General features: G+C 36.8%; 1 protein-coding gene and 1 long non-coding RNA gene across 2 annotated transcripts in view; both read left to right on the top strand.

Annotated features, from left to right (window-relative positions):
- Positions 1–12,124, top strand: part of LOC129739344 (uncharacterized) — a 28,776-nt gene extending 16,652 nt beyond the window's left edge. The window contains exon 3 of the mRNA XM_055730753.1: positions 11,539–12,124. Within this exon, the coding sequence (XP_055586728.1) occupies positions 11,539–11,973 (435 nt within the window). The 3' untranslated portion in view covers positions 11,974–12,124. The remainder of the gene's footprint in view (positions 1–11,538) is intronic.
- Positions 12,125–14,226: 2,102 nt separating this feature from the next.
- LOC129739345 (uncharacterized) lies at positions 14,227–17,838 on the top strand. Its single transcript, XR_008735828.1, has 4 exons — positions 14,227–14,601; positions 14,669–14,762; positions 14,822–15,018; positions 15,082–17,838. It is a non-coding gene; the product is annotated as an uncharacterized LOC129739345 (long non-coding RNA).
- Positions 17,839–24,404: the final 6,566 nt, after the last annotated feature.

Below are 24,404 nucleotides of genomic sequence, written 5' to 3'. Positions count from 1 at the left end.
GAACATTAAAAAGTGATACGGTCGAAATTTGGTCAAGGGAAAACGCGTGTAAATCGGTGAAATCGTTTATTTAAAAAATCAAATACAATTTCTTTATCAAGTTTAATTAGTATAAAATTCAGGAAAAATATTGAGTTAGGCTTCCACTTTTCCAAATCCGCATTGCCGGGTCTTACGTTTAACCCCTGTTATCAGATTTTGTACAGCCACCTTGTCCATCTTCTTCGCCGCAGAAAGCCAGTTTGCCTTGAACTGCTGCTCGTCCTTAGCAGTTTTTTTGGTCTTCTTTAGGTTCCGCTTGACAAGAGCACAGTATTTTTCAATTGGGCTGAGTTTTGGCGTGTTGGGAGGGTTCTTGTCCTTGGGAACCACCTGCACGTTGTTGGCGGCGTACCACTCCAAGGCCTTTTTACCGTAATGGCAAGATGCCAAATCCGGCCAAAACAGTACGGAACATCCGTGTTTCTTCAGGAAAGGCAGCAGACGTTTATTCAAACACTCTTTCACGTAAATTTCTTGGTTGACAGTCCCGGAAGCTATAAAAATGCTGCTTTTCAAGCCACAGATACAGATGGCTTGCCAAACCAGATATTTCTTCGCGAACTTTGACAGTTAAATGTGCTTGAAAATATCTGCTACCTTTCCCCTTCCTTTTGCCGTATAAAACTCCTGTCCCGGAAGCTGCTTGTAGTCGGCTTTGACGTAGGTTTCGTCATCCATTACCACGCAGTCAAACTTCGTCAGCATCGTCGTGTATAGCCTCCGGGATCGCGCTTTGGCCGTCGTATTTTGTTTATCATCGCGATTTGGAGTCACTACCTTCTTGTAAGTCGATAGTCCGGCTCGTTTTTTTTGGCTCGATGCACGGTTGTAGACGATACACCCAGCTTATTTGCGGCATCTCGGAGAGAGAGGGTAGGGTTTCGCTTGAAACTACCGGCAACTCTCTTTGTCGTCCCAGCGGCTTCCGGTTTTCGATTTCCCCCCGATCCAGACTTCTTGGCTGTCGACAAACGTTCCCCAAAACTTTAATTACATTTGTAACGGTTGATTTGGCAACTTTTAGCGAATTTGCCAGCTTTGCGTGCGAGTAGCTCGGATTTTCGCGATGCGCGAGCTCTTCTTCTTTGGACGGCATTTCGACAACTGAAGAGTGAATTCCAAAATCAAAATAGGAGCAACATTCTACACAAACACACCTTCAAACGAGTGGTGTTCAGGTTTTTTAAATGCAAAATTGAAAGAAATACGTCAAGTTGATATTGACCGAATCACCCTTTATAACGCAGAAAGCAGCAATTGCAGTAGGTTTTGGTTTTGTTCTAATTAAATTTAACTTTTTTTTTTGTTTTGTATAGTCGTTTCAACATCTTTATGTGATTCGCAACTTATTTCAACGATGCAGTTGGCGGACAGTCAAACTATATCCGACGTTTACTCTTGGGCTCGAACTCACGGACATCGGCTCAGGAAGCAACTGACTTGCCAACTGAACTTTATCACAAGCTCACCTTTTTATTCTGTCAAAAATCATTTAGAAGAGATAGCATAAATGTATGCATGCTGCATACATTCAGGGTTAAAAAATACTTCAAATAATACTACTAGCTGATAACATAAATATTAATGTTTGGGTGGATGAAATTTTTAAATCTACAAACGCGTGATGCAAAACAATCATATTGCACATATGGAAACGAGATTTAAAAAGTGTATCTGATATGCATTTTGATGCATTTTAGCCCAGACTGCTAACTGAATTATAAAAACATTTATTTAAATAAATTTGGCGATTATGCGATGATTTTTCACACCATCAGTGTCGGTATAGGGTAATAAAAGCAATATAAAGCTTGTAGGTGATATCATTGAGCCAATCCGTCATACTGGGTTAAGTTTTTTATGGCATCTATTGCGCGATATTCAAATTTTCTATAAGAATCAAAAATTTAAAAAAAAAACCTCTCACAATGTTAGAAACTATGTTTCATCATTTTGTAATCATTAAATGATAACTTTATAACATTATAAAAATTGAATAAGTGTTGTGGTACACAAATGTTGCATCTAACCCTGCTGTTGCATGATGCCCTGTTTGACGGTACATCATTTGTTAATGTTCCGTTTTCACTTCAAATAATAATATTATCGCGCTAACACTCAATTTTACTTCTGCAGTCCGGACTTCCGACTTCCGACAAAAGAAGATGATGTACTAGATTGTCAGAAGTCTGTGTTCAGCTGTGAGTTCACCAATGACGTTTCTAAAATTGTTATTAAACTACAATAAGATTAATGCCCAGAAGTTGATACCAGTGAAAATGACAAATTACATAGATCTTTATCGAACATTCCGCCTAATATCTAGATTTACCTATTGAATTATGTCCTATTGACCCCATTATTTCTCATTTTGTGTGTTCGCGTTGATCTCTTTTTATCTTCGCGCACCATCTGAGAGACCTTTTTGATCATGTTCAAGTTCAATCATCATAATTTGAATAATGCGTATGGTATTGCGTTTCCAAATCAGTGTACTCAAACTGACGAACCAATAACAGCAACGGTAGGTAGATAATCTAAACAGTTTTATTTTTCGTTCGTGCCAGAAACAGAAAGCCGATGATGTGTTTAATGTCTTTTTTTCCTTGCTCGCAAGAGGCCTGGGTATTCGGTATAGCTCTGTTCAAAAATTCATGATTGAGGTTCCTAATGACGAGGACTTAGGCAAATTTTTGGAAGGCATAGTTCGCTGGCTTCGACTTAGCAAGTAATTTCCAATCCCGTAAGCTTCATCGCGGCAAGATTGATGAGAAACGACCATCGCGCCTGACGTTGATTGACAAAAAAAGTGCGTACATTTTGGTAAATATTCATTCAGGATCACGGCAACACGTTTGGAATTGTGTTCGACAATTATCAAATGTCACGACACGATCCATGGGGGAAATATTTGCGTAACATGTCGAGCATTTACTATATAAAGCTTAGTTCTTTTAGAAATGGGACAGTTACGAATGCATGTATCTCAAAAACCAATCGTTTGATCGAAATACTTTCTTTGAAAGGAATGAAGGTAATCTTATGATAATTTATGAAAAAATTTAAAAATTTTTTTAATAGTTTTCCGTGAGAGAAAATTCTACTTCATTCTTGGTACCTCCCATCGGCCGGCGCACACTTTTTTCAGTTATGATATTGATCAGTTTTCAAACTTATATGTACTTCGTCTAATCTGTATTTTAGGTGGCTACAACCTCCTCCAATTTCTGCTACTTTTCGGTCCAATACTTCTGTTTTAAAAGAAATTGAGGGAAATTTAGTGCATATAGCTATTTCGAAATTAACAAAACTTGATTATTTTTGAGCCATTTTAAAGTGTTTTCAATGGAATTTCTGCTAGCAAAATCTGACAATAACGAAGTAAAACCATCATGAGATTGAACCTAAAGTATAATCGTTTAGTATAGACCGTAGGTTGCGAAGGGTACATTCAACATTACTCTTTTTAGTCTTTTAAAAACAGCAAAAACCAAAGTTTTCGTTTTGAAATTTATTGTTTTATTTCCACAGGATCCGAATTTTGGCAAATCATTATATTTTATACAAAACAACCAGCAAATACATACTTTAATATGCTCGGGACGTGGCCACGAGTAGACTGGTATTGGATTCAAACGCTGGCATTTGTTTGAAATAGGGTATTCTATAAGTTTTGTCGTTCATCAGAAATCATTTGTCCGATAGCCTCGGTACCAGCTATACAGCTTACGAGCTATGGAACTAGCAGGAAAGTATTGTTTGAGGTCAGGTTTGAATGACTCATTGCTAGGCAACACTTTCGGCTTATCAGAGAAATTTTGTTTGGACATTTCAGCGATCTACCCTTAGTTTTTCGCTTATTCAAAATTAAAAATGCTAGTTGAGACTTGATTACCCTGATGACCCCGAAACGTAGTTTCCGATCATGTGCTTCACTCCAATGCTTGATTCGAACTTTGTGGACATTTTTGACAGTGTTACTATGTGTGAGTGGTGGAAAAGTAACATTCCACCACTCACACATAGTAACTCTTTGAATAATCAACGGTTTTGTCAACTATCAATTTGATAATAATAGATTTTGAAGAAAACTTTGCAAAATTATATTTTTCTTTTACTCTTGCATCGTAAATATCTCAAAAATGCGTAAATTTTAAATTTATAAAAAAAAAAGATCGGATAAAGGGTGTCCACGATGAAAAAGGCCATAAGATTCTGCACAACCTGTGAATCAACCGTTTTTTGCATGTAAACCCATCCCATACTTTCTTCAGTTCCTCGACTGTCTTCACTACCTTAGGTCTTCTGGTTTTGGCCTTCTGGACAAAACTTCGGCTTAGGTGCAGCATGTTAGCCACATCCCGAACAGCGGCGTTCGGGTTTCGGTTGAAGGCCCCAACTACGTGGTTGTGATTTTTGGTGTTGTACGGAATAATTTTTCCTTCACTTCTGGGCTTCCGATTGGTGGTCATTCGTTCCTCGAACCGCTCAATCACTCGCGACACCGTGGAATTCACGATTCCCAACGTTTTAGCGATGGAACGATGCGAGAGATCCTTGTTCTCGTGATGAATGCGCAGGATTTTATCACGCACAAGCTGTTCTTTCGACTTCATTTCCGTTAGTTTTGATATAAACAACCCCCTGGCAACTTGGCAGTTCTGGCGAGTTTCGTGTACCTGATTAAAATTCGCAGATGTCGCTTGTGTACCGCTTGTTTACATACTTTTCGAGCCATGCGTATAGAAAGGGCACATCATCAAACGTGGTGCGAATCATAAAATTCGAATGAATGTAAAAAAGTTTCAACCGAAATTATTATTCTTATTCAATATTCTACTTATTTATTTATTGTATAGGAACAGTTTTCCATAAACCGAGAAATGTTCTGCTATAATTTGAAAATTTTGTTATACTAAAATTTTCAAATGTATCGCAGTTTATGAAAATCACTCGATGAACGTTGTGGTAATGTTTTGTTTTGCATTTATTGTGTACGATCGTTATCAATAGTTTCGGTGGAAGGAGTTCTTTTACCAAAAATCAGCCGTATATCAGTGAATTATTTGGATCAGTCCAGAAGTTTTAAACCTTAATAAGGGACACACAGATTTACGTCTGTGTGCCGTTTGCTTCGACTGAACTTTTGAAAACAGATTCACTTTACGTATAACTGAGCTAATTTTCAATTCTAAACTTTTTTTTCATTTGTTGAATCGATTAAAAGAAAACATATTTCCATATGCGTCCTTCCGACATGTTAAAGCGTTGGTTTTCGATTTGACAGAATCAGAGAACCAGAAAAAACTGGCACACGCGCTTTGTATGGGAAACGTTAAGTTGCTAGGGGGTTGTATATAAACAATGTTCTTTGAACTAACTCCACCCTAATTTTCATTGAATTCCACCCAACGGTTAAATCCTGATTTTAAGTCAAAATAATAATGTTTTGAAGAAAATATGAGTAAAATAATGAAAATCGCACTTATTTAAACAAATTACAACAAAGTCGATTTCTTAAAATATCACTGAAACAAAAGATACCGCTCGAAATATAACGTAATATGAACATTTTCTGGAACACAATGCAATGTCTGAACCTTTTAAAACTTTCCTTTTTTTTGAAAATTGATATGGCAATTACTGATTCAGTAAAAGAATGTTTCTATTTCAATAACACAACCAAGAGGTCAAATTTTGATTCAAGCTATTTTTATGCATAGTCGCGTGGGTCTTTGCCGATTTCCATCCGAATTTTGTTGTTCGTTGTTCGTTGCTTATGTTTTTTGTAGTCACAGGCTCGCAAGGCCCGCAGCTAACCCCACTATCTCGCAGGAGGACCGTCGTGATGTTGCTGTGTTGGGTCCCGAACACCACCAGGACGTTGTTGCACTCCGCACGCCGCCCCTGACATGGAGAACAGACGCGTACTCTAATATTTCACATATAAATTAAAACTTGATATTTATAGTATCACTGAAAGATTAAAATCTTTTGAATATTAGTTGTGATTTGTGATTGTTGTGACTATAACAATATCCATGCATTTCCGAAAAAAATTGAATTTATTGTCGTTTTGAAACCACACTATGCATTAAGGATTAAATTAATTCTGAGCTAGGGCCCTGTAACTTTGAAAAGCTGAAACACAATCAAAATGATGGGCTTGTGATATAGCTCAGTTGGCAAGTCTGTTGCTTCCTGAGCCGATGTCTGCGAGTTCGAGCCCAAGAGAAAATATCGAACACAGTTGTACCGGATAAGTTTTTCAATATTTGTCCGCCAACTGCAACGTTGATTCGCGAATGCCATAAAGATGGTAAAACGACTATAATCGAAACAAAAAAAAAATCAAAATGATGAAGACAATGGCTTAGCTATGAATAATGTAAAAATATTCTTTCGTATCAGCACAAACCACCCTACGTAGCCATGCGGGCGATTTCTTCAGTTTGCTATAGAAGGCAGATTTAGAGAGTATAACTGGGGAACCATGGATTTTATTCGATTTAAGTTCTCCTGATTGTAAGGAGTGTGAAGATGCTTTCTAGCTTTAAAAATTTGGTCGAATTTAGACTTTTTTTTTAGTAAATTCGAAAAATGTTGCTGAAAATTTTTGAAAACCCTCATATAAAGCATATCAATCGATTGTATATTCAGTGAAAATGATGATCATGTATGTTGTATATTGACAATCCACCATGGGTAGACTTTTTTACCCTGTTCAATACTCAAACTTCCTTATTCGCCGTGCTATTTCAATTGAGCCTTTATTTCTCCAATGAAAAGACATGCATTCTCACCGAAAGTGCTGAAGTGCTGTCACGTAGAAATTGGCAAGAACTTGTTAGTTTTCATGTCACTTCCATCTCGCCTTGTAACTACCATTTTTTATCCTGGATAGACAAGGAATATTTAAAGAACGTAGTGCCAAGGCAGCCCTGCTCTGGTATTGGTTCAGACTGTGACGTCACAATCAAGAAAATTCTGGAAACCAGCAAAATTTTGCTGGTTTTTGTCCCGATGGTTTTCCAGCAAAATTTTCAGCAATGAAGATTGCTGGACAGACCAGCAAACTCAATTGCTGGAAAACAGCAATCTTCAACAAATTTTCTACACCAACAAATTTTCTAAACCTACAAATGTTCTGTTCATATTAATGTCTTTTCATAAATATTGCGTCATATTCATATTTCCCAAAGTAAAAGCTTACGCCATGTTTTGGTATATATAATTGCTTTTATTAATGGATACAAAACAAAATTATAGTTGCGCAAAAAATTACGATATCGCATGCTTTTCCTTAATCTTTCAGTGACTATTTATCCGGCCGGAATTTATTTTTTTTTAAATTTCAGCCGGAATTTTTTTTTATTGGACAACATCAAACTTCGAGCTCTTTCTTTTCAATCACCTGAAGTTAACTCAATTCACCTAGATAATAAAATTTCTATATATTTTTCTACGTGTCATTTGAACACGTGGAGTAATTTTTGAATGCTAGCGCCATCATTTCCAGTGTATTAATTACATACTGAGCAGTTAAGACACGAACCTTTGGTTGATGGAAATGTGGTGCAGTGTTATCACTGACCACACTAGCATGACACTTAGAATAAAAATTGAACCATTTTGTGTCCAATTTTTTGTTGTCAGATTTTGCAGGTTCGCAATACCGACGGCAGGTGGCGAACCTGAAAAATTTGACAAAAAATGCCCTGTAGGAAAAATGGTCCTGTTCAGCCCGATTTTATAGTAGAAATTGCGTGTTTTATTTTTAATGTTGGGTGGCATTTCCTAACTGGGATAGCATTTCTTCAAATCGATCGATGCGCACTCTGGACTCGACATTGCGTACTGTTGGAAAAATTATCCAGAAAACAAAATCGAGTGTCCAGTCAGTATGGTCAGTGGTGTTATATCAGTTAATCAGTGCTACAAGGTCGGTACAAAACATTTGGATTTTCGAGTAATTCTAGAGTTTGTTTTGATTAGGTCGTATGAGCCACATGACTTGTTTCGAGAAAATCGCTGTTGATGTTTTGTTACATATTTTGAATTCCAATATTTAAAGTATCGTTCAAAATTATCTGGAAATTTCGTTTTCGATACTAAAAAAGATGATGAATATGCTCTTGTATTGAATAGAGGCATACATTCAGTTGTTCAAGCAAACATGCTTATACAACCTTTTGCATTGCACAATTGTTTGAAACATCGTTTTGCAAATTAATAGATGTTATCTCAAAACCTGATTTCACTTGTCCTAAACTTATTATTTCAAGCTAACTTATTTAAGGTGCCAAAGTTCTACGTGGTTCTACCATGATTAATGTGCTTATGCATAACTGCACAATTACTTGCATGTAATTTGGAGGTTTATTATGTAGCAGTATTCAAAGCATTTTCAAATAAAACAACAGAAAGAGGACTTACTATTGAACACCTTTAAGGGTTATCTGGATCCCCGTTGTGATATGCGTGATATCTCCGGTTTCTACGAATTTTACAACAATCGTGGGACGGATCTCGCCATCTGCTCACCTTACATTGCTCTGCCAATGGAAAATCTCCTTTTCATCGCTGCAGCAGCCTGGAATCGGAGCTGTGGGGGCTGCTTGCACCAGGAATATTACTATCCGATTGGACAACTGGTTTCTACATGTGGCTCCGATAACTACGGTAACCTATCCGCTGCTACTGTTATGAAAAATTATGAAGCTGAAAATATATCCGTCCATATAAATAACGCTTCTTGAACTTACCTAGCAACAGCAACAATGAAAGTGATTTAACTTAGATAGAATAAACCACTTTTACAAACCATTTTCGTTTAAATTTCTTAACTTTGTAACACTTGGTGACGCGATTTCGGCGAAAATGCAAAACGTCGCAAAAATCAACTAGCCAAACAGTTTTTTTACGTCCTTTGGCGGCACGGCCGAAGGACGTAAAAAAACGGCGAGGTAACCCTCGCTCCTTTCAGTGGGGTGATGGGAAGGGAAGAGGGGGGCTATCTTACAATTTTTCATATAACTCGAAAACTAATCAAGATATTGGAACCAAATTTGGCATGGGAAGGTATTTGGATACGAAAAATATTTCTATGATTATTTGAGAACCCTCTCTCTTTCCAGTAGGAATATATAAAGGAAGGTATCACTACATTAAGATACCACTTACCATTTGGAACCAAAAAACTATGGAACTACTTAATAAACTCGACCGTCGACCGAAATTTTTGCGTCCGAGAAAAATTACAAACGTTTTGCGACGTAAAATTTTTCTTACACGAAAAATTGGAAATGTGTAAAATCAGCCAAAGCTTACAAACTTTACAATGAAATACTATGAACTTACAATAAATTTCACAGAAACCTTGAAATTTATAATGATTTTCATAATTTAAAGCTGTTGATAAAGATTTAGATATAAGGATGAACTTGATTGTTAAATTGAAACTCATTGTTCAGTTATATTAATATCATGGTCTTGACTATTCGGGGTGACTATCATAATTTTCACCTTAGAACCAAGGCTAACACGGGAGACAAAATAAAAACAAACCGCGTCCGATGAGAGAACAACGATGACTTTATTCAGAGAAAACGATGAACATGTTATCAAAATAAAACTAAAATTTGAATTTTCAAAATCGGTTCAATAAAGAATGAGATACAGGGAAAAAAATAACCTCTTTTAAAAAGTGAGAATTTTTTTCCGGTGATTCCAGGAGAGTTGCTTAAACTCCCATGTGGCCCTCCAAATTTTCTATATGACTAGCTGACCCGGTGTGCTTTGCTACACCTTTCATAAACAAATATGTAGTACATATTTTCAAAAATTATTCAAATTTTTATTATTACCGCTATAAAATGAGAGCTGCAGCTGGAGTTTTGAATTGCAGTACAAAGATGACTGAAACTAATGTTTTGAATCTTGATCTATAAATTTGTTGTCAAGATCTGATAATTTTAATCTGTTTCTTTAAGCTTCACCCTGAGCTGGGAGGGCCCAAATTAATCGTACGCAAACAATCTAACTTATAGAATATGGATGTTTTTGCTTGATATGTTCTGAATTTATGCTAAAAAACTGATAAGAGAACCCCCTCCCCTGTTCTTTCCTTCACCTCCTGCTGAATGGAGGTCGTGATCTTTAATAATCATACCCATTTTTTTCGTTCCCGAAAATCCTCTTATATCAAATAAAGTTCCATTGATTGGTTGATAAGTTTTTAAGCATTACAACGAAATGTATATGGGGCCTTCTCCTTTCTTCCCCTCTCTACACTATAAAGCGTAAGGGTCTATAACAATCGTAAGAACATATCTCGTAACCAAGTACTTTTCCATGTCATATTTGTGTCCATTTGTTGGCTTTGTTAGAACTTATTCGTTGAGAATTTATGCTAATAAAATTGTATTGGGCTCACCTCCCTCCTCCTTTGTACCTACTCACTGAAAGTGTGTCAAATAATCATAGAATCATACCAAAATGATTTTCATGTTAAGTTTTGTCCATTTCTCGGATTTTGTAAAAAAAAAGTTAAATGTAAGCCTCATCTTCTCCTCCTATATTCCAAATTCTATCATCCTATTGCAAGAAAGGAATTGTTTCACATAGAAAAAGTATTTTTCGTACTCAAATGCTTTTTGATGCCAATTTTTTTTTCATTTGCTCGATTAATTCTCGAGTTATGCAAATAAATTGTATGGAAGCCCTCCTTTCCTCCTTTATATCTTTCTGCTAAAAAAGATGGGGCCTCAATTAATAAAAGAAACATTTCTCGTATCCAAATATCCTCACATGCCAAATATGGTTCAATTTGATCGATCAACTCTCTAGTTATACTGAAAATTTGTTCCATGCCAAATTTGGCTCCATTGGCTGCTGTAGTTCTTGAGAAATGCAGTAATAACTGTATGAAACTTCCCTCCCTCTTTCCTTTCTCCCGCTGGAAAAAGGAAGGGGTCTTAAATTATCATAAGAATATGACACGTTCCCAAATACCCGTCCATGCCAAATTTGGTTCCATTGCTTAATTAGATATTGAGTTATGTAAAAATTATAAAATAGGCCCCCTCCCCCTTTGAATCTCCCTACTGGAAAGAGGGAGGGGTCCCAGATAATCATAGACATATTTTTCGTATCCAAATACCCTCCCATGCCAAATTTGGTCCCATTTGCTTTATTAGTTTTTGAGTTATGTATAAAAATATGAAAGAGGGGCCCTCCCCTTTTTTACTGGAAAGAGGGAGGGTCTCAAATAAACATTGAAATATTTTTCGTATTAAAATACCTTTCCATGCCAAATTTGGTTCCAATATCTTGATTAGTTTTCGAGTTATCGGTCAAATTATATATGTATCCAGGGGAACGAAATCAATTTACTAGCCAAAACGATCGAAAAATAATTTCTTTAAAATTTAAATAACTTTAAAATAAAACTAAAAATTGAACAACTAACTGATCAAAAACTTTATTCTTTCTCAGGTTGTTGAATGCATAAAATGCTTCTGTGGCTGCGATGAACTCACCAAAGATCGGATTCAGGAGCTTCTGTATAAAAAAATTCACGGATTCCTAAATGACGAACCAGCTGTCGCCATGTTTGAAAAGTTTATCCCGCCGGATTCTCGTACCCACAAACATATCGGTATTATTCGGCAGGCGAAGCACTACCAGGAAGATGTGACACAAGTCGACAAAAGTTCCGATGAATGGGAGGAATTTGGGGAAGATCTAGAGGAACATCTAGAGGACGAGCTGAAGGAAAATGACGACACCCGGGAAGCCCTCGAGAAAGTTATCTTTCATTACAGTAAAAAGATAGAAGTTTCACAGGACTATACGAACTTTCAGCAAAACTTGAAAGCGAAGTATAAAAATAGGTTCAAGCAGATGAAAAGGTCCGGAGTTACCTCGTAGAATGTGTTGGAATATCTTCCGGTAAGATATGGTTCCTCAAGATTGTTGGAAGGATACAAATCCTATACCGATAAGGCCTTAATTTATTGACCTAGTGATGTACATTTAAGCACTTAAGCGTGTTATTAAAATCTTATGGTTAAATCTCAAATCAACCTGTGTTCCACTATTTAAACGTAATGAGAAAGCCAACATTGAAATAGTATTATGATTAGTCAACTGTAGCTTTTTCCCTTGTAGGGGAGAGCCCACTGCCACCATTAGACGCTTAAAGCGGGGCATAGACTACAGGGGAAAACTGTACAAGACGCACCAGTAGGGTAATTTTTTTTGTTAGGATTTTAAACCAAATGGTTTATTCATCCCCATATCAGCAGGGTAAGATGGCGCATGTCATTCTTTTTTTTTTTTAATACACTATCCTTTGGCCTCGATGATGTTTTTCTTCATTTTTTCTTCATTTTTATTATTAAGCAACACAGTTTTTCATAATTTATTAGATGAAAAGTTCGCAAAAACGACTCAAGTTCTTAGAAACAGAAGGATTCATGGAATCAGCGTTTTTTTTATTTTTCATGGTTAACATATATAAGGTTTTATGGTAAACCAACCTGCGCAATCTGATGAAACTACAGCTTATCGTTTTTCCACTGGCATTCACTTTCTATAAATATAAGACTATTAATATTTGGTAGTATTTTACTTACTTCCCACAAATTTTAAATAAAACCAATCACATCACAATTGGGAAAGAATGCCCAAAAGACCACGTGTTTTACGCTCTAATTTTGAATGCTTATAACATTTGGGAAAACCCGAATATCAAAACAAAATGCTAATCTTTTTATTTGCTGACTTCCAAATTACGATAACAATGCATTATTATAAAAAATCGTCCTTGTTCTAGTTTAAAAGGTGAACCAATATTTGACTCGAAAAATTAGGGGAAAACTGTACAAGACGCACCAGCGGGGTAAGATGGCCCATGCCATTATTTTTCAAAAATATGCCAAATTATGGCTTCGAATGATGTTTTCTTCATTTTTGTTGCGGCAACAAGCTTCTCTGTGCCAAAATCAAAACGACTTAAATTCCTAGAAACAGAAGGAAAAATTGAATCTGCTTGAAACATTTAATTTTTTATGATTAACATTTAAGGTTTTATTGCAAACTAGACTGCCCAGGCTGATAAAATTTCAGCTTTTTTTGTTTCGATTTTAGGGTAACGGATCTATTTTAAGCCGCTTGGGAAAGAGGCTATGCTATTATCTGAAATAAAAAAGTACATGTTACAATTTTTGTCTGTTTCATCCGTTCATTACGAAGATCAAAGCTTTTCTATCGAAACATATCGTCATTTGTTGCAATTTAACAAGATTTAAGCCTAACAACTCGTTTCTTCGATCATTAATCTGGTCGGTATTTTAGACCACCAGGTTTCTATTTTGGACCACCCTACCTAATTTGGACCACTCTTAAACTAAATAAGTTATTTTTTCTAAATTTTGCTATAAATATTTACGACAGCTATTGATGCGCAATTATGCGAATAATTGAGTTAATCTTTTCATTCACTTCCATCTGTATACAGAACGAAGCGCCGGAACAAAGGCGGATGACATATAGTGAGCAAGGTTATTAGATCACAAGCTTCTCTGACTTTGTCAGTAAGAAGGCGAGGAGAGCGCGGTGAGGTTCAGTGAGTTTGTTTGTAAACATCGGAAAATTTGTTTGAGCTGAGGGCTTTGTTGGTAATCAAACTCCACGTACTCCATAGTAGCCAAATCAAAATGGCTGAATCGGGAGATTCTCATATCGTTACACCTCCTATATATACACACACCTTGATAGTGAGTGCGATGCGATGCGAATCGGCGGAAAATTTACGGACGCAGCCTATGCGAACTCGTGCGGCGGAACAAATTAACATCTGCTTCGCCGCGTTGAGGATGTCAGGTTTAAGCGATTCACATACATTTTCATCAAATGTGGTTCACCGCATTGAATCGCATTCGCCGCATCGCATTTACTATGTCATCGGCCATAGTAAATGCGATGCGGCGAATGCGATTCAATGCGGTGAACCACATTTCTCGCGTGAGCCCTCATTACGTCGTTTGACAACTGCTGGCAAGATCGCCATTGTGCAAACTTAAGCTGCATACTGCACTGGCTGAATGGGAGACTCGCTTCTATGTTACATATGAATGTTTTCCTTATTTACTTGATACGATAAGAGCGCACTCACAAACAGTTACTATTAACCCATTCTCTCATACCTGACAACTAAGCGTGCATATACAAAACAAACAAAGCAGGGATATCTGCCATCAACAAACTGGTAAACACCGAGATAAAACACTGTGCAAAAATTCGTACTGCGGAAAAAGTGTTCATCAAGGAACCTGTCAGGCATGGAACAAATTCGAATTCGACATCTGTAAACTCTCACACAGCCAAGGATTCGTAAGAAAAGGCTCAGAAAAAACTCCATTCAAGGTTGGCAGCATTGCACCGCTTCATTGCGTTTCCGGAAAGCAGCACAGACAGTGCAAGAAAATTAAAGTGCGCCATTGGTGTGACGAAGCCGCTCCCCGGAGAATCAGCAATTCTCGGACGAATCTGAAGGTAAGCGGCATTTCACAACCTCCATTTGACCCGACGTACCCAGCGCTAATTAAAGTGGTTCTTTCAGTGTCGCTCCGCAGAAAGCCGCAGCCAGGAAAACCGTTTCGAACCCAGAATCGGGAAGCAAACGAAGGCGGACACGCTAAGCGAGGAGTTGGCAGGTAATATGACAACAAACAACCTTTAACTCAACCGATCCCTCACGGAAGGTTTATTTTAGTCGCCGCCAATTGGTCGTCTCAAAACCCGCCAATCGGGATCCGCTAATCCGCGGACGAAAGGCAGGAATTCGATTTCGTGCACGTCGGACAAAGAGTGGTTAGTTCCGATCCACATCAAAGCGTTCGCCAATCAGCTTATTTCGACAAGCGGTGGGCGAGAAAACGAACAAGATCCAGGAAAGGGGTCAGAAGCACTGTAAGTAGCCACAGCATAAAATGCAAATGAATTCATGCCTGACAAGGTTTTGTGTCCCAATAGGACCCCTTTTTTGTTCCGTCATCCATCGTTTCCGGCGCACAGCACAGCAGCGAGCAGGTGATTCAGGAGAGATCCTGTCTCAGGACGCGGGATTCTCATCGAGGCGGGGTTCCTTCTGTGAGCCTTCAGGTGAATCCAGGCGGAGAAGCAACCATCAACGAACAAAAGCTTGTTTCGGTCGGGACCGGAAGACTCAGCCTAAGCTACATCCAACGCCCACGCGGTCTAAGGGGAAACCTCTCAGAAGAGGAGGAATTTCGTTGCCGACGTGGCCGGTAATTGGTTGACGGATGACAGGAGCGAGCAAGCGTTCCCGAAATCTAAAGGCGCGGATCAAGTGTCAGCCAGGACGAGCTCCGTGTGGGTGCGGTGTGCCGAGTAGAAGCAGCGGGATTGCATCGACAGACAGTTGGCTGGCGAATCAGCTCAGCAGCGTGGTGGGGGTCAGCGGAATTCCCCGATCCATGCTCCGAGGGATTGACACTGCATCGGGCAGGAAAGGCAGGGGGATCAGGACAGCTCCTAGCGAACCCATTCGATCTTCAGCAGTTGGTTTTCGGCTGTGAGTGATCCCGCCAAGACAGCACGAGCATGGGCCAAAGCGGAAGTGAGCATCGCAAAGAAGTCCAAGCACGGCCGAGTGACGAGGAACAACAATATATGTAAGTCGCTTTGCTTGTATTATCATGGGAGGGAGAAAAATGGGTTTTATTCAAAATTTTAGCAACCATTGAATAAAGTTGCACCTAAAACTGTTTGAGCTAGAGAATTTCATTTCTCAAGGGACCTTCAACAATCGAGAAGAACGTATACACGCTTAAACTTTTTTACCTCTTTTTGAGATAGCATAACCTGTTTTGAAAGGATTATCACTCAAAATTGAGAAAAGCGTGCTATCAAAATGATATAAATTAACACAATCTAATTCATGTGAAAAATAAAAACATATTTGTTGTATCCGCATTCATATTTCAAAACAACCGCAAATCAGTCCACATCATTATTCGCTCAATTCGAATAAAAGCCTACTGTGAATAAATGGTTTTTGTGATTCGATAAGAATAACTGTATTAGAAAATTCATTTACAAGTATGCCTATTAAACTACTTGTTTTATTTATCCATCTCTGCCTCTCAATGCAAAGTTGATCTTTATTTACGTCATCCAATCCAGAACTAACCAAATTATTTTCAGATCAACCGTCCTTGAATATTTCTAGAAGACTGCAGAAACCGGCTTCAACTCAGCAAAGACGGAGAAATTGAGTTTCATCACAAGCGAAAATGCTCATTCTAAATCAGCCTCAACAAGATTCAGATGATATATTCAGAATGAAGACCACTAGCATTGGCCGATCATTGAAAATAACGATTTATTTAAAGCGTAATGCAGTTCTGGTAATAGTAAGCAAAACATCCGAAGGACGTTTTAAGGATCGTTTTACCGCTTCCAATTGTTTTCCCATACAACTGTTTTAACTGTTTTTAACTGTTTTACATAACCTAACTACACATTCAAAATTCAATCATTTCGGAATTCACGAATCAGGCAATGTTTTTACAATTTCAATAATCGTTTGCTAAACGTTTAATTACGCTTCAAAAATCATTTGATTATAATCCTCATTTATGCGGGTTATTATTTAGCTTTGAGGCCAGGTTTTTGATGACAGAAAATGTTCTATTCCAAAACAGTTTGAGATTATTTGATAGCAATATCTACTTTTTATTTAAAGATAATTGACCATTCATAGTTAAAAGGAAACAAAACAAAAAGTTACATGAATGCCTTTTGCCAAGCAACAAATCGAAATGTTCTCAGTTATTCCGAAAAACTTCTCTCTCTCAAAAATGGATAAATCCATCATGAGCGTGTATTCCATTATGAGAAACGTCAAACGAAGATGTGATTCAAGGTCTCTTAAAACCATTTAAAAACTGTTTATTGAAATTGTTTTATTACCACATTTTTCTAACCGGCATAAAACCATTTTAACACTGTTTTACAACTGCCTTAAGATTTTCAATATTAATTTAATGAACGTCATGTTAATTGTGAAATTGAATCGAAATTACTGACGCCATGTTGCTGGAAATAATACTTTAATACTAAAAACTAGACATTTTCATCAAATTTGACAATGTTGGCGGTACTATTTGTTGTCTAGGTGATGAATTTCAACGCAAAACAAAAGTTGCATCTTTTGAGCCAATTTATTTTTTTCCTTTAATTATAATTTTTTTGTTTAAAAAATGCTTAAAATATGGTCAACCTTGATTTTATTTGAGGCGCGCTTAAATTTTGATGCTATTTCGTATATACTTTACCAGAAATCTGAGGTTGCAGGAAGTTTCTTGCTTAGATATATTGAAAATGAGAATGAGAATATTTTTAAAATATTTTAAATGGAATCTTTATCTATCATCAAATGCTTGGGAGAGTAAGTGATAAAACGAGAAAAAACACGGAACAGAAAGCTCCCACAGTAAAATTTATATTAGATTCCACAGCTGCCACAGTAAAATTCCTATCAGATTTCACAGCTCCCACAGTAAAATTCCTATCAGATTCCACGACGTAGTTTTAAAAGAGCTGTGGATAGTCTGAAGAGGGCTCTGAAAGGTTTCTTAAAGCTATGTCTATAAGGTCGAATAAAACTATTCTGTTGGAAGTTTTATTATAGCGTATAGAATTAGCTTTAAAAACGTTAACAAAATGGGCCCTTTTGGCCATATGTTAGCTTTAAACACGCAGAAAAAGAACGGGGAGTCGTTTCAACAAAACGTTTTTTTTATTTTATTTTATATTTTAAATGCAATTTTTGCAGTAAGTTACATAAAAAAAGCGATTGTGAATAGCTAAAAAATTTTGTTATTCATACACTCTCATTTCTAATTACTTGGAATCAAAATGTGTTTAATTTTAGATAAAAATTAAGTTTTTTCCAATAAACGTGCAAAATGTTAAACTATGAAAAAAAGAAAAAAAAAGAAAAAGAAATTTTTGAGAAATTTGTGATTATTTGAAGAAAGACCCAAGCAACCAAAAGTCGCGTTTTTACTTAAAGATGGAACTCCGAAGTTCACATTTGGCTGAAAAAATGTTTTACGGGAACTTCAGGTGACTCTTGTCGCGTAAAAGTTACTCAGGAACTTCCATCGCCCTTTGAAAGGTTAAAATATCGATAACGGAACTTCTAAGCGCTTTTAATGGAACTTCTTTCAAGAAGGTCCATAACGTTCGCGTAACATTCCAAAACGCACCATTAAGATACTTGAAGGTGTTTTAAAGAACCTATATGGGAAATCTAAGCGACATGTCAAAAATGTTTTTCAAGAAGGTCGATAACGTTCGCGTAACATTCTAAAGCGCACCATTAAGATACTTTAAGGTGTTTAAAGAACCTATATGGGAATTCTAAGCGACATGTCAAAAATGTCTGTCAATTTCTTGTCATGGTATTTGTTTTGTTTATATCTGTACTGATATTTACAAATGGAATTCAAGATTTTTTTCGAATTTTTCTTATAAATGTTAAGATATTCGAATAAATTTTTGATGATGCGTATTTTTGTTATGATTAATATTGTGTACTGAAAGTCCTTTGAACGAAATAAGGTACCTTCTTTTGACCAACCCACTCAATCATCTCAAATGACATTAAGTTTAAATACTTATAATTACAGTGGCAATTAACTATTGCTGGATTGGTCGAGAGGCTGGTGAGTTTCATTGCAACCTAGAGAGCAGCGGTTCAATTCTCTAGGCGTGTAAGCAGCTTTTGTAATCAAAACAATATAATTAAAATCAATGAGATAGACCATGATAGACCGGCAACCTAGCAATCTGACACGTGGTTGTCAGAGCAATCTGTCAATCGGATTTTTTTTTTCGGTGCGTAGAAGTTTCTTGGCATTCTCTTAGGAGCTGAATAGCGTTCTCTACAGCCACCTAAACGAACTTGAAAGTAGCTTTAAGAACTTAAATTTTGGGCTGATTAGCATTCTCTTCAGACACAAACGAGAGCTGATTAAGCTTCTATGGAACCTTTTTATGGGAATTCTGGTTGCTTGGGGAGTCGTCGAGGTGACCATAGTCGGGCCGTTATTTATTGTCATATGGTTTCCGGAACCATAGTGTTGCAATAAACAACAGCAATGGAACCGTCCAAAGTTATAGTATTGGTGGGTACGGAACTTCTCGAAACACAAAAGTTTGAGTAAGATTTAAATTTTTATTATTTTTTTCAGATGCCAGACGGAAGTGCAATTTACCCACGAGAAGCTCTATGCAGACGAGCCACAGTAAAGATCTTTATTTATTATGAAGGTTTGTTCCGGAAGTTGTTGGAATAGCGAATCGTACCGATGCCTTAATCACTCAGCATCTCGGCGGAATGGGAGGGCCGTTACCTCTGCTATGGCGAAGATTGATAAAAGCTAAAGATGCAAAATGATAGTTAATAAAAGCGAATAAATTTAGAAAAAAAAGCGTCTTCTTTGATCATTTCCATACATCCGAAAATATTTTTACTTTGAATAAAATGGAAAATAAATAATTTCAAATCACAATCTTTTTCTGTTTTTAATCCTGTTATATTTTTTCATTTTGGACCAAATTTATTTAGTGTGTTTTACCCAAAATTTTATTGTTTCCATTAAGTTCATAGCATTACTTTCAAAAAGGGACTATTCTATTTTTATTCGAACGATAAATTTAAAGCAAATCGATGTTTTTTATCCATGTTACGAAAAATATATTTGTGCTTTTTCCCAACCAAAAATTTTATTATTTTTGGTCCAAACTTTATTGCTTCCACAATATATTTTTCTGCGTGAAGTAGTTGTGCTAAAGCGTATAATGCGCTTTGGCTTATAAAGTAGCTTTAGGAAATAGTCTTAAGCGAACTGTTAAGGTTGGAATAAAACTTAAATTGTTACTTGGGTCAATGTTGTTGTCAAAACAATAAACAGCTGTTTGTGGCAGAAAGCAAAACAGTCGAAATAATGAACGGGAAAATGATTATTGTCGCTATTTTGAACCTGGATGAGCCCAGAAAGCGAATCCAAAACAGTAGAAAGAAGAAGAAGAAGAACCTTTCAGCCAAGCAAAATCGTACTATCTGCTGTCCAGTGCAATTCGGACACGAAAAAAAAAAACAATCCGGAGATGAAGAACCGATTGAAGAAATCCAGAAGGAAAAACAAAATGACAGTTGAATGTAAACATTGTGCTCGTTCTCACGCACACCTACGTATGGAATAACTCGAAACCCGAAAGTCGTTTTTTTATTCGGACGGATCCAGAGTCAAATCCGGAATAAAAAAAACACGCTATTAGTAGGGTGCCGATTTAGTCTGGCTACGAATCACCCTATTAAATCGGCTGATGAGTAGGCTCACACAATGATGTATATATGATTTGGTAGCACCTCGGGGAGGAAGACAGAATAAAAAAAGAAAAAAAAATCTTTCAAACGTCAAATTTCTCTCATCAATCTGCCGACCAGTGCGAAGGTTCAAAATTTTACTTTCTTATTGAAAGATTTTCAATATAACTTTTATGATGCTGAAAAGCACTTGTTTTGCATAAAACATTTATTTAATTAGGTTTCGTTTCACTTTGGCAAATTTTTGCATGTTCAGGCGTATTAAGTCACTCAAATTTCGTTGAAGTTTTTGAAGCTGATAAATAAAAATTGTTTGATCAATGGTTGTTCTTAAAAGTAGCTTTAATAACAGATTAGATTTTGGGTAATTCCCATGGACAGAAAAACATGTTTATATACTTCAAAGTTTATATTTACGACTAGTTGACAGACTGGTATTGGATAATCTAGCTAGTGTATTCGATTTCGATATTTACCTTTGAATCTGCAGCAATTAACTCAGAAGACTTAAATGTAACACCTAAACAACTGAGTTACATGACTCGCTACACAGAACTGATAATCTCAAGTAAAAATTTGAACGATTACAAATCTCTTCAACAATTGCTGGTTTTTTGCCGAATAGTAAAAAAACGATACAGAAATCGATACAGCGAATTTCAGTCTTCCTCCCCCAGGGTAGCACAATAAGGCCGAAGACATAGGCCGATGATATAGTGAGTGCGATGCGATGCGAACCGGCGAATGCGATTCAATGCGGTGAACCACATTTGATGAAAATGTATGTGAATCGCTTAAACCTGACATACTCAACGCGGCGAAGCAGATGTCAATTTGTTCCGCCACTCGAGTTCGCGTACACTCAGAAATAAATAAAATATCAAACAGTTATTTTTTACACGCTAACTTTTGGCTACCCCTTAACGAATACTTTTGACCCGTTATTCGATAAGACTGGGAGAACTCCTTTTTACGGATAAAGTCACTTTACCCTTTAAGGGGTACTCAGCATGATAACGCTTGTAGCGGATGAAAATTACCCCTTATTTGAAACGCTTGCGTTTGGTGGAGGTTTGTGTATTAGCTAAAATCAATTTCGTTCGCAGGGAAAAAAATCAAACCAAATGAATAATGTTTTATTTTGTTTATTCAAATACCGATGATTGAAGACTATAATTTTAATTAATCTTGATGACAGTCAATTTTTTTAAATTAATAATTTGTTGGCACCGGATTGTTTTTTTTTTCTGTTGGGTTGTGTGTATGTTGATGTTTTTCATACTGCTGTTCCTCCATCGTGTGTAATGTCCCTAAAATAAGATGAGAGATGATTAAAGACAAAATTTGAAATAAATAACAAAAATCAACAAACTTACCAAAAACTTTCTTAACCACGTCAATTCTGGTTGAATCCTCTTTGTTGTTATTTGAACTTGACCGGTCCTCCATTGCGGCGTGCTCATGTTATGCTTGGAATGAAAATGAAATAAGCAAAATATTCAAGAAATATGAATTTGTAAATCTTTCCACAATCTTTCTGCAAAAACAGTTCGATGTAAAAAGTAACGTATCAAATGACAAGTTCCAAAGTTACCCTTTTTGAAGCGTTCGCTACTTGTTCGGAATAAAGGGTAATATTGATCCGTTATAATGACCCTTTATTTGACAGATAATGGAGCTTCTCAATAACGGGTCAATTTTACGCCTTTAAGGGGTAGCTAAAAGTTAGCGTGTAGGTATTTTCACATATCTCCCTCTTTACGCACACGGATATTTCTCATGGTGTAATTACTGGGATATTTCTCACTGGGAAATATTTCTGCGATTAAAATTTATGCACGCTAACTTTTGGCTACCCCTTAACGAATACTTTTGACCCGTTATTCGATAAGACTGGGAGAACTCCTTTTTACGGATAAAGTCACTTTACCCTTTAAGGGGTACTCAGCATGATAACGCTTGTAGCGGATGAAAATTACCCCTTATTTGAAACGCTTGCGTTTGGTGGAGGTTTGTGTATTAGCTAAAATCAATTTCGTTCGCAGGGAAAAAAATCAAACCAAATGAATAATGTTTTATTTTGTTTATTCAAATACCGATGATTAAAGACTATAATTTTAATTAATCTTGATGACAGTCAATTTTTTTAAATTAATAATTTGTTGGCACCGGATTGTTTTTTTTTTCTGTTGGGTTGTGTGTATGTTGATGTTTTTCATACTGCTGTTCCTCCATCGTGTGTAATGTCCCTAAAATAAGATGAGAGATGATTAAAGACAAAATTTGAAATAAATAACAAAAATCAACAAACTTACCAAAAACTTTCTTAACCACGTCAATTCTGGTTGAATCCTCTTTGTTGTTATTTGAACTTGACCGGTCCTCCATTGCGGCGTGCTCATGTTATGCTTGGAATGAAAATGAAATAAGCAAAATATTCAAGAAATATGAATTTGTAAATCTTTCCACAATCTTTCTGCAAAAACAGTTCGATGTAAAAAGTAACGTATCAAATGACAAGTTCCAAAGTTACCCTTTTTGAAGCGTTCGCTACTTGTTCGGAATAAAGGGTAATATTGATCCGTTATAATGACCCTTTATTTGACAGATAATGGAGCTTCTCAATAACGGGTCAATTTTACGCCTTTAAGGGGTAGCCAAAAGTTAGCGTGTGCATTGAGAAAGTTTATGGAGCGACATCTGGTGGTCAGAAAAAAAAGTTTGAGCCGTAACATAAAGGCAAACGCTTAAAGCAGAAATAATCTGAAAAAGCAAACGAAAATCGTTTGCTTTTCGTTCATGTTCTATGGTCAATGTGTATAATTGACCATAGCATAAAAACATGTGCATTTCGCTGGTAATATTACTTGATGCAATTGAGTCCATCCTTTTTAAATATTTAAAGAGAATGGAATCTGCATGCAGTCAAGTTGAAAGGCATTTAGCAACTGAAGAATCTAGCATGTGCTCATACCCGTTTAGTTGGGACTCAAACGCACAAAGCGTTTGTTTGAACAAAATAATATATAATATCTCGGTAAATGTTATGCATTGGATCATTACACGCCAAGAAATTGTTCGGATGCATAAATTTAAATATCTGAAATAGTTATTTTTTAATATTTATGGATATTAATGTCAGAGAAATATCGGAGTTATTGAAATATAATAATTTTCATATTTTTTTCATTTCTGAGTGTAGGCTGCGTCCGTAAATTTTCCGCTGATTCGCATCGCATCGCACTCACTATGGCCGATGACATAGTGAATACGATGCGATGCGATGCGGTGAATGCGGTTCAATGCGGTGAACCACATTTGATGAAAATGTATGTGAATCGCTTAAACCTGACATACTCAACGCGGCGAAGCATATGTCAATTTGTTCCGCCGCACGAGCCTATGGCCGATGACATAATGAGAGCGATGCGATGCGAATTTACGGACGCAGCCAATGCGACCATCGAGCGGCGGAACATATTGACGTCTGCTTCACCGCGTTGAGTATGGCCGATGACATAGTGAGTGCGATGCGATGCGAATTGGCGGAAAATTTACGGACGCAGCCTATGCGAACTCGAGCGGCGGAACAAATTGACATCTCCTTCGCCGCGTTGAGTATGTCAGATTTAAGCGATTCACATACACTGAAAATCGAAAATACCCAAACTTGAGAACTGCCACCCGCCAAACCTACACTCAGAAATAAATAAAATATCAAACAGTTATTTTTTAGGTATTTTCACATATCTCCCTCTTTACGCACGCGGATATTTCTCATGGTGTAATTACTGGGATATTTCTCACTGGGAAATATTTCTGCGATTAAAATTTATGCATTGAGAAATGGTATTTGACGACATCTGGTGGTCAGAAAAAAAAGTTTGAGCCGTAACGTAAAGGCAAACGCTTAAAGCAGAAATAAACAGAAAAA

This window comes from Uranotaenia lowii, chromosome 1 (genome assembly GCF_029784155.1).
Source record: "Uranotaenia lowii strain MFRU-FL chromosome 1, ASM2978415v1, whole genome shotgun sequence".
Taxonomy (NCBI): domain Eukaryota; kingdom Metazoa; phylum Arthropoda; class Insecta; order Diptera; family Culicidae; genus Uranotaenia; species Uranotaenia lowii.
This window is presented reverse-complemented; position numbering and strand designations above follow the sequence as displayed.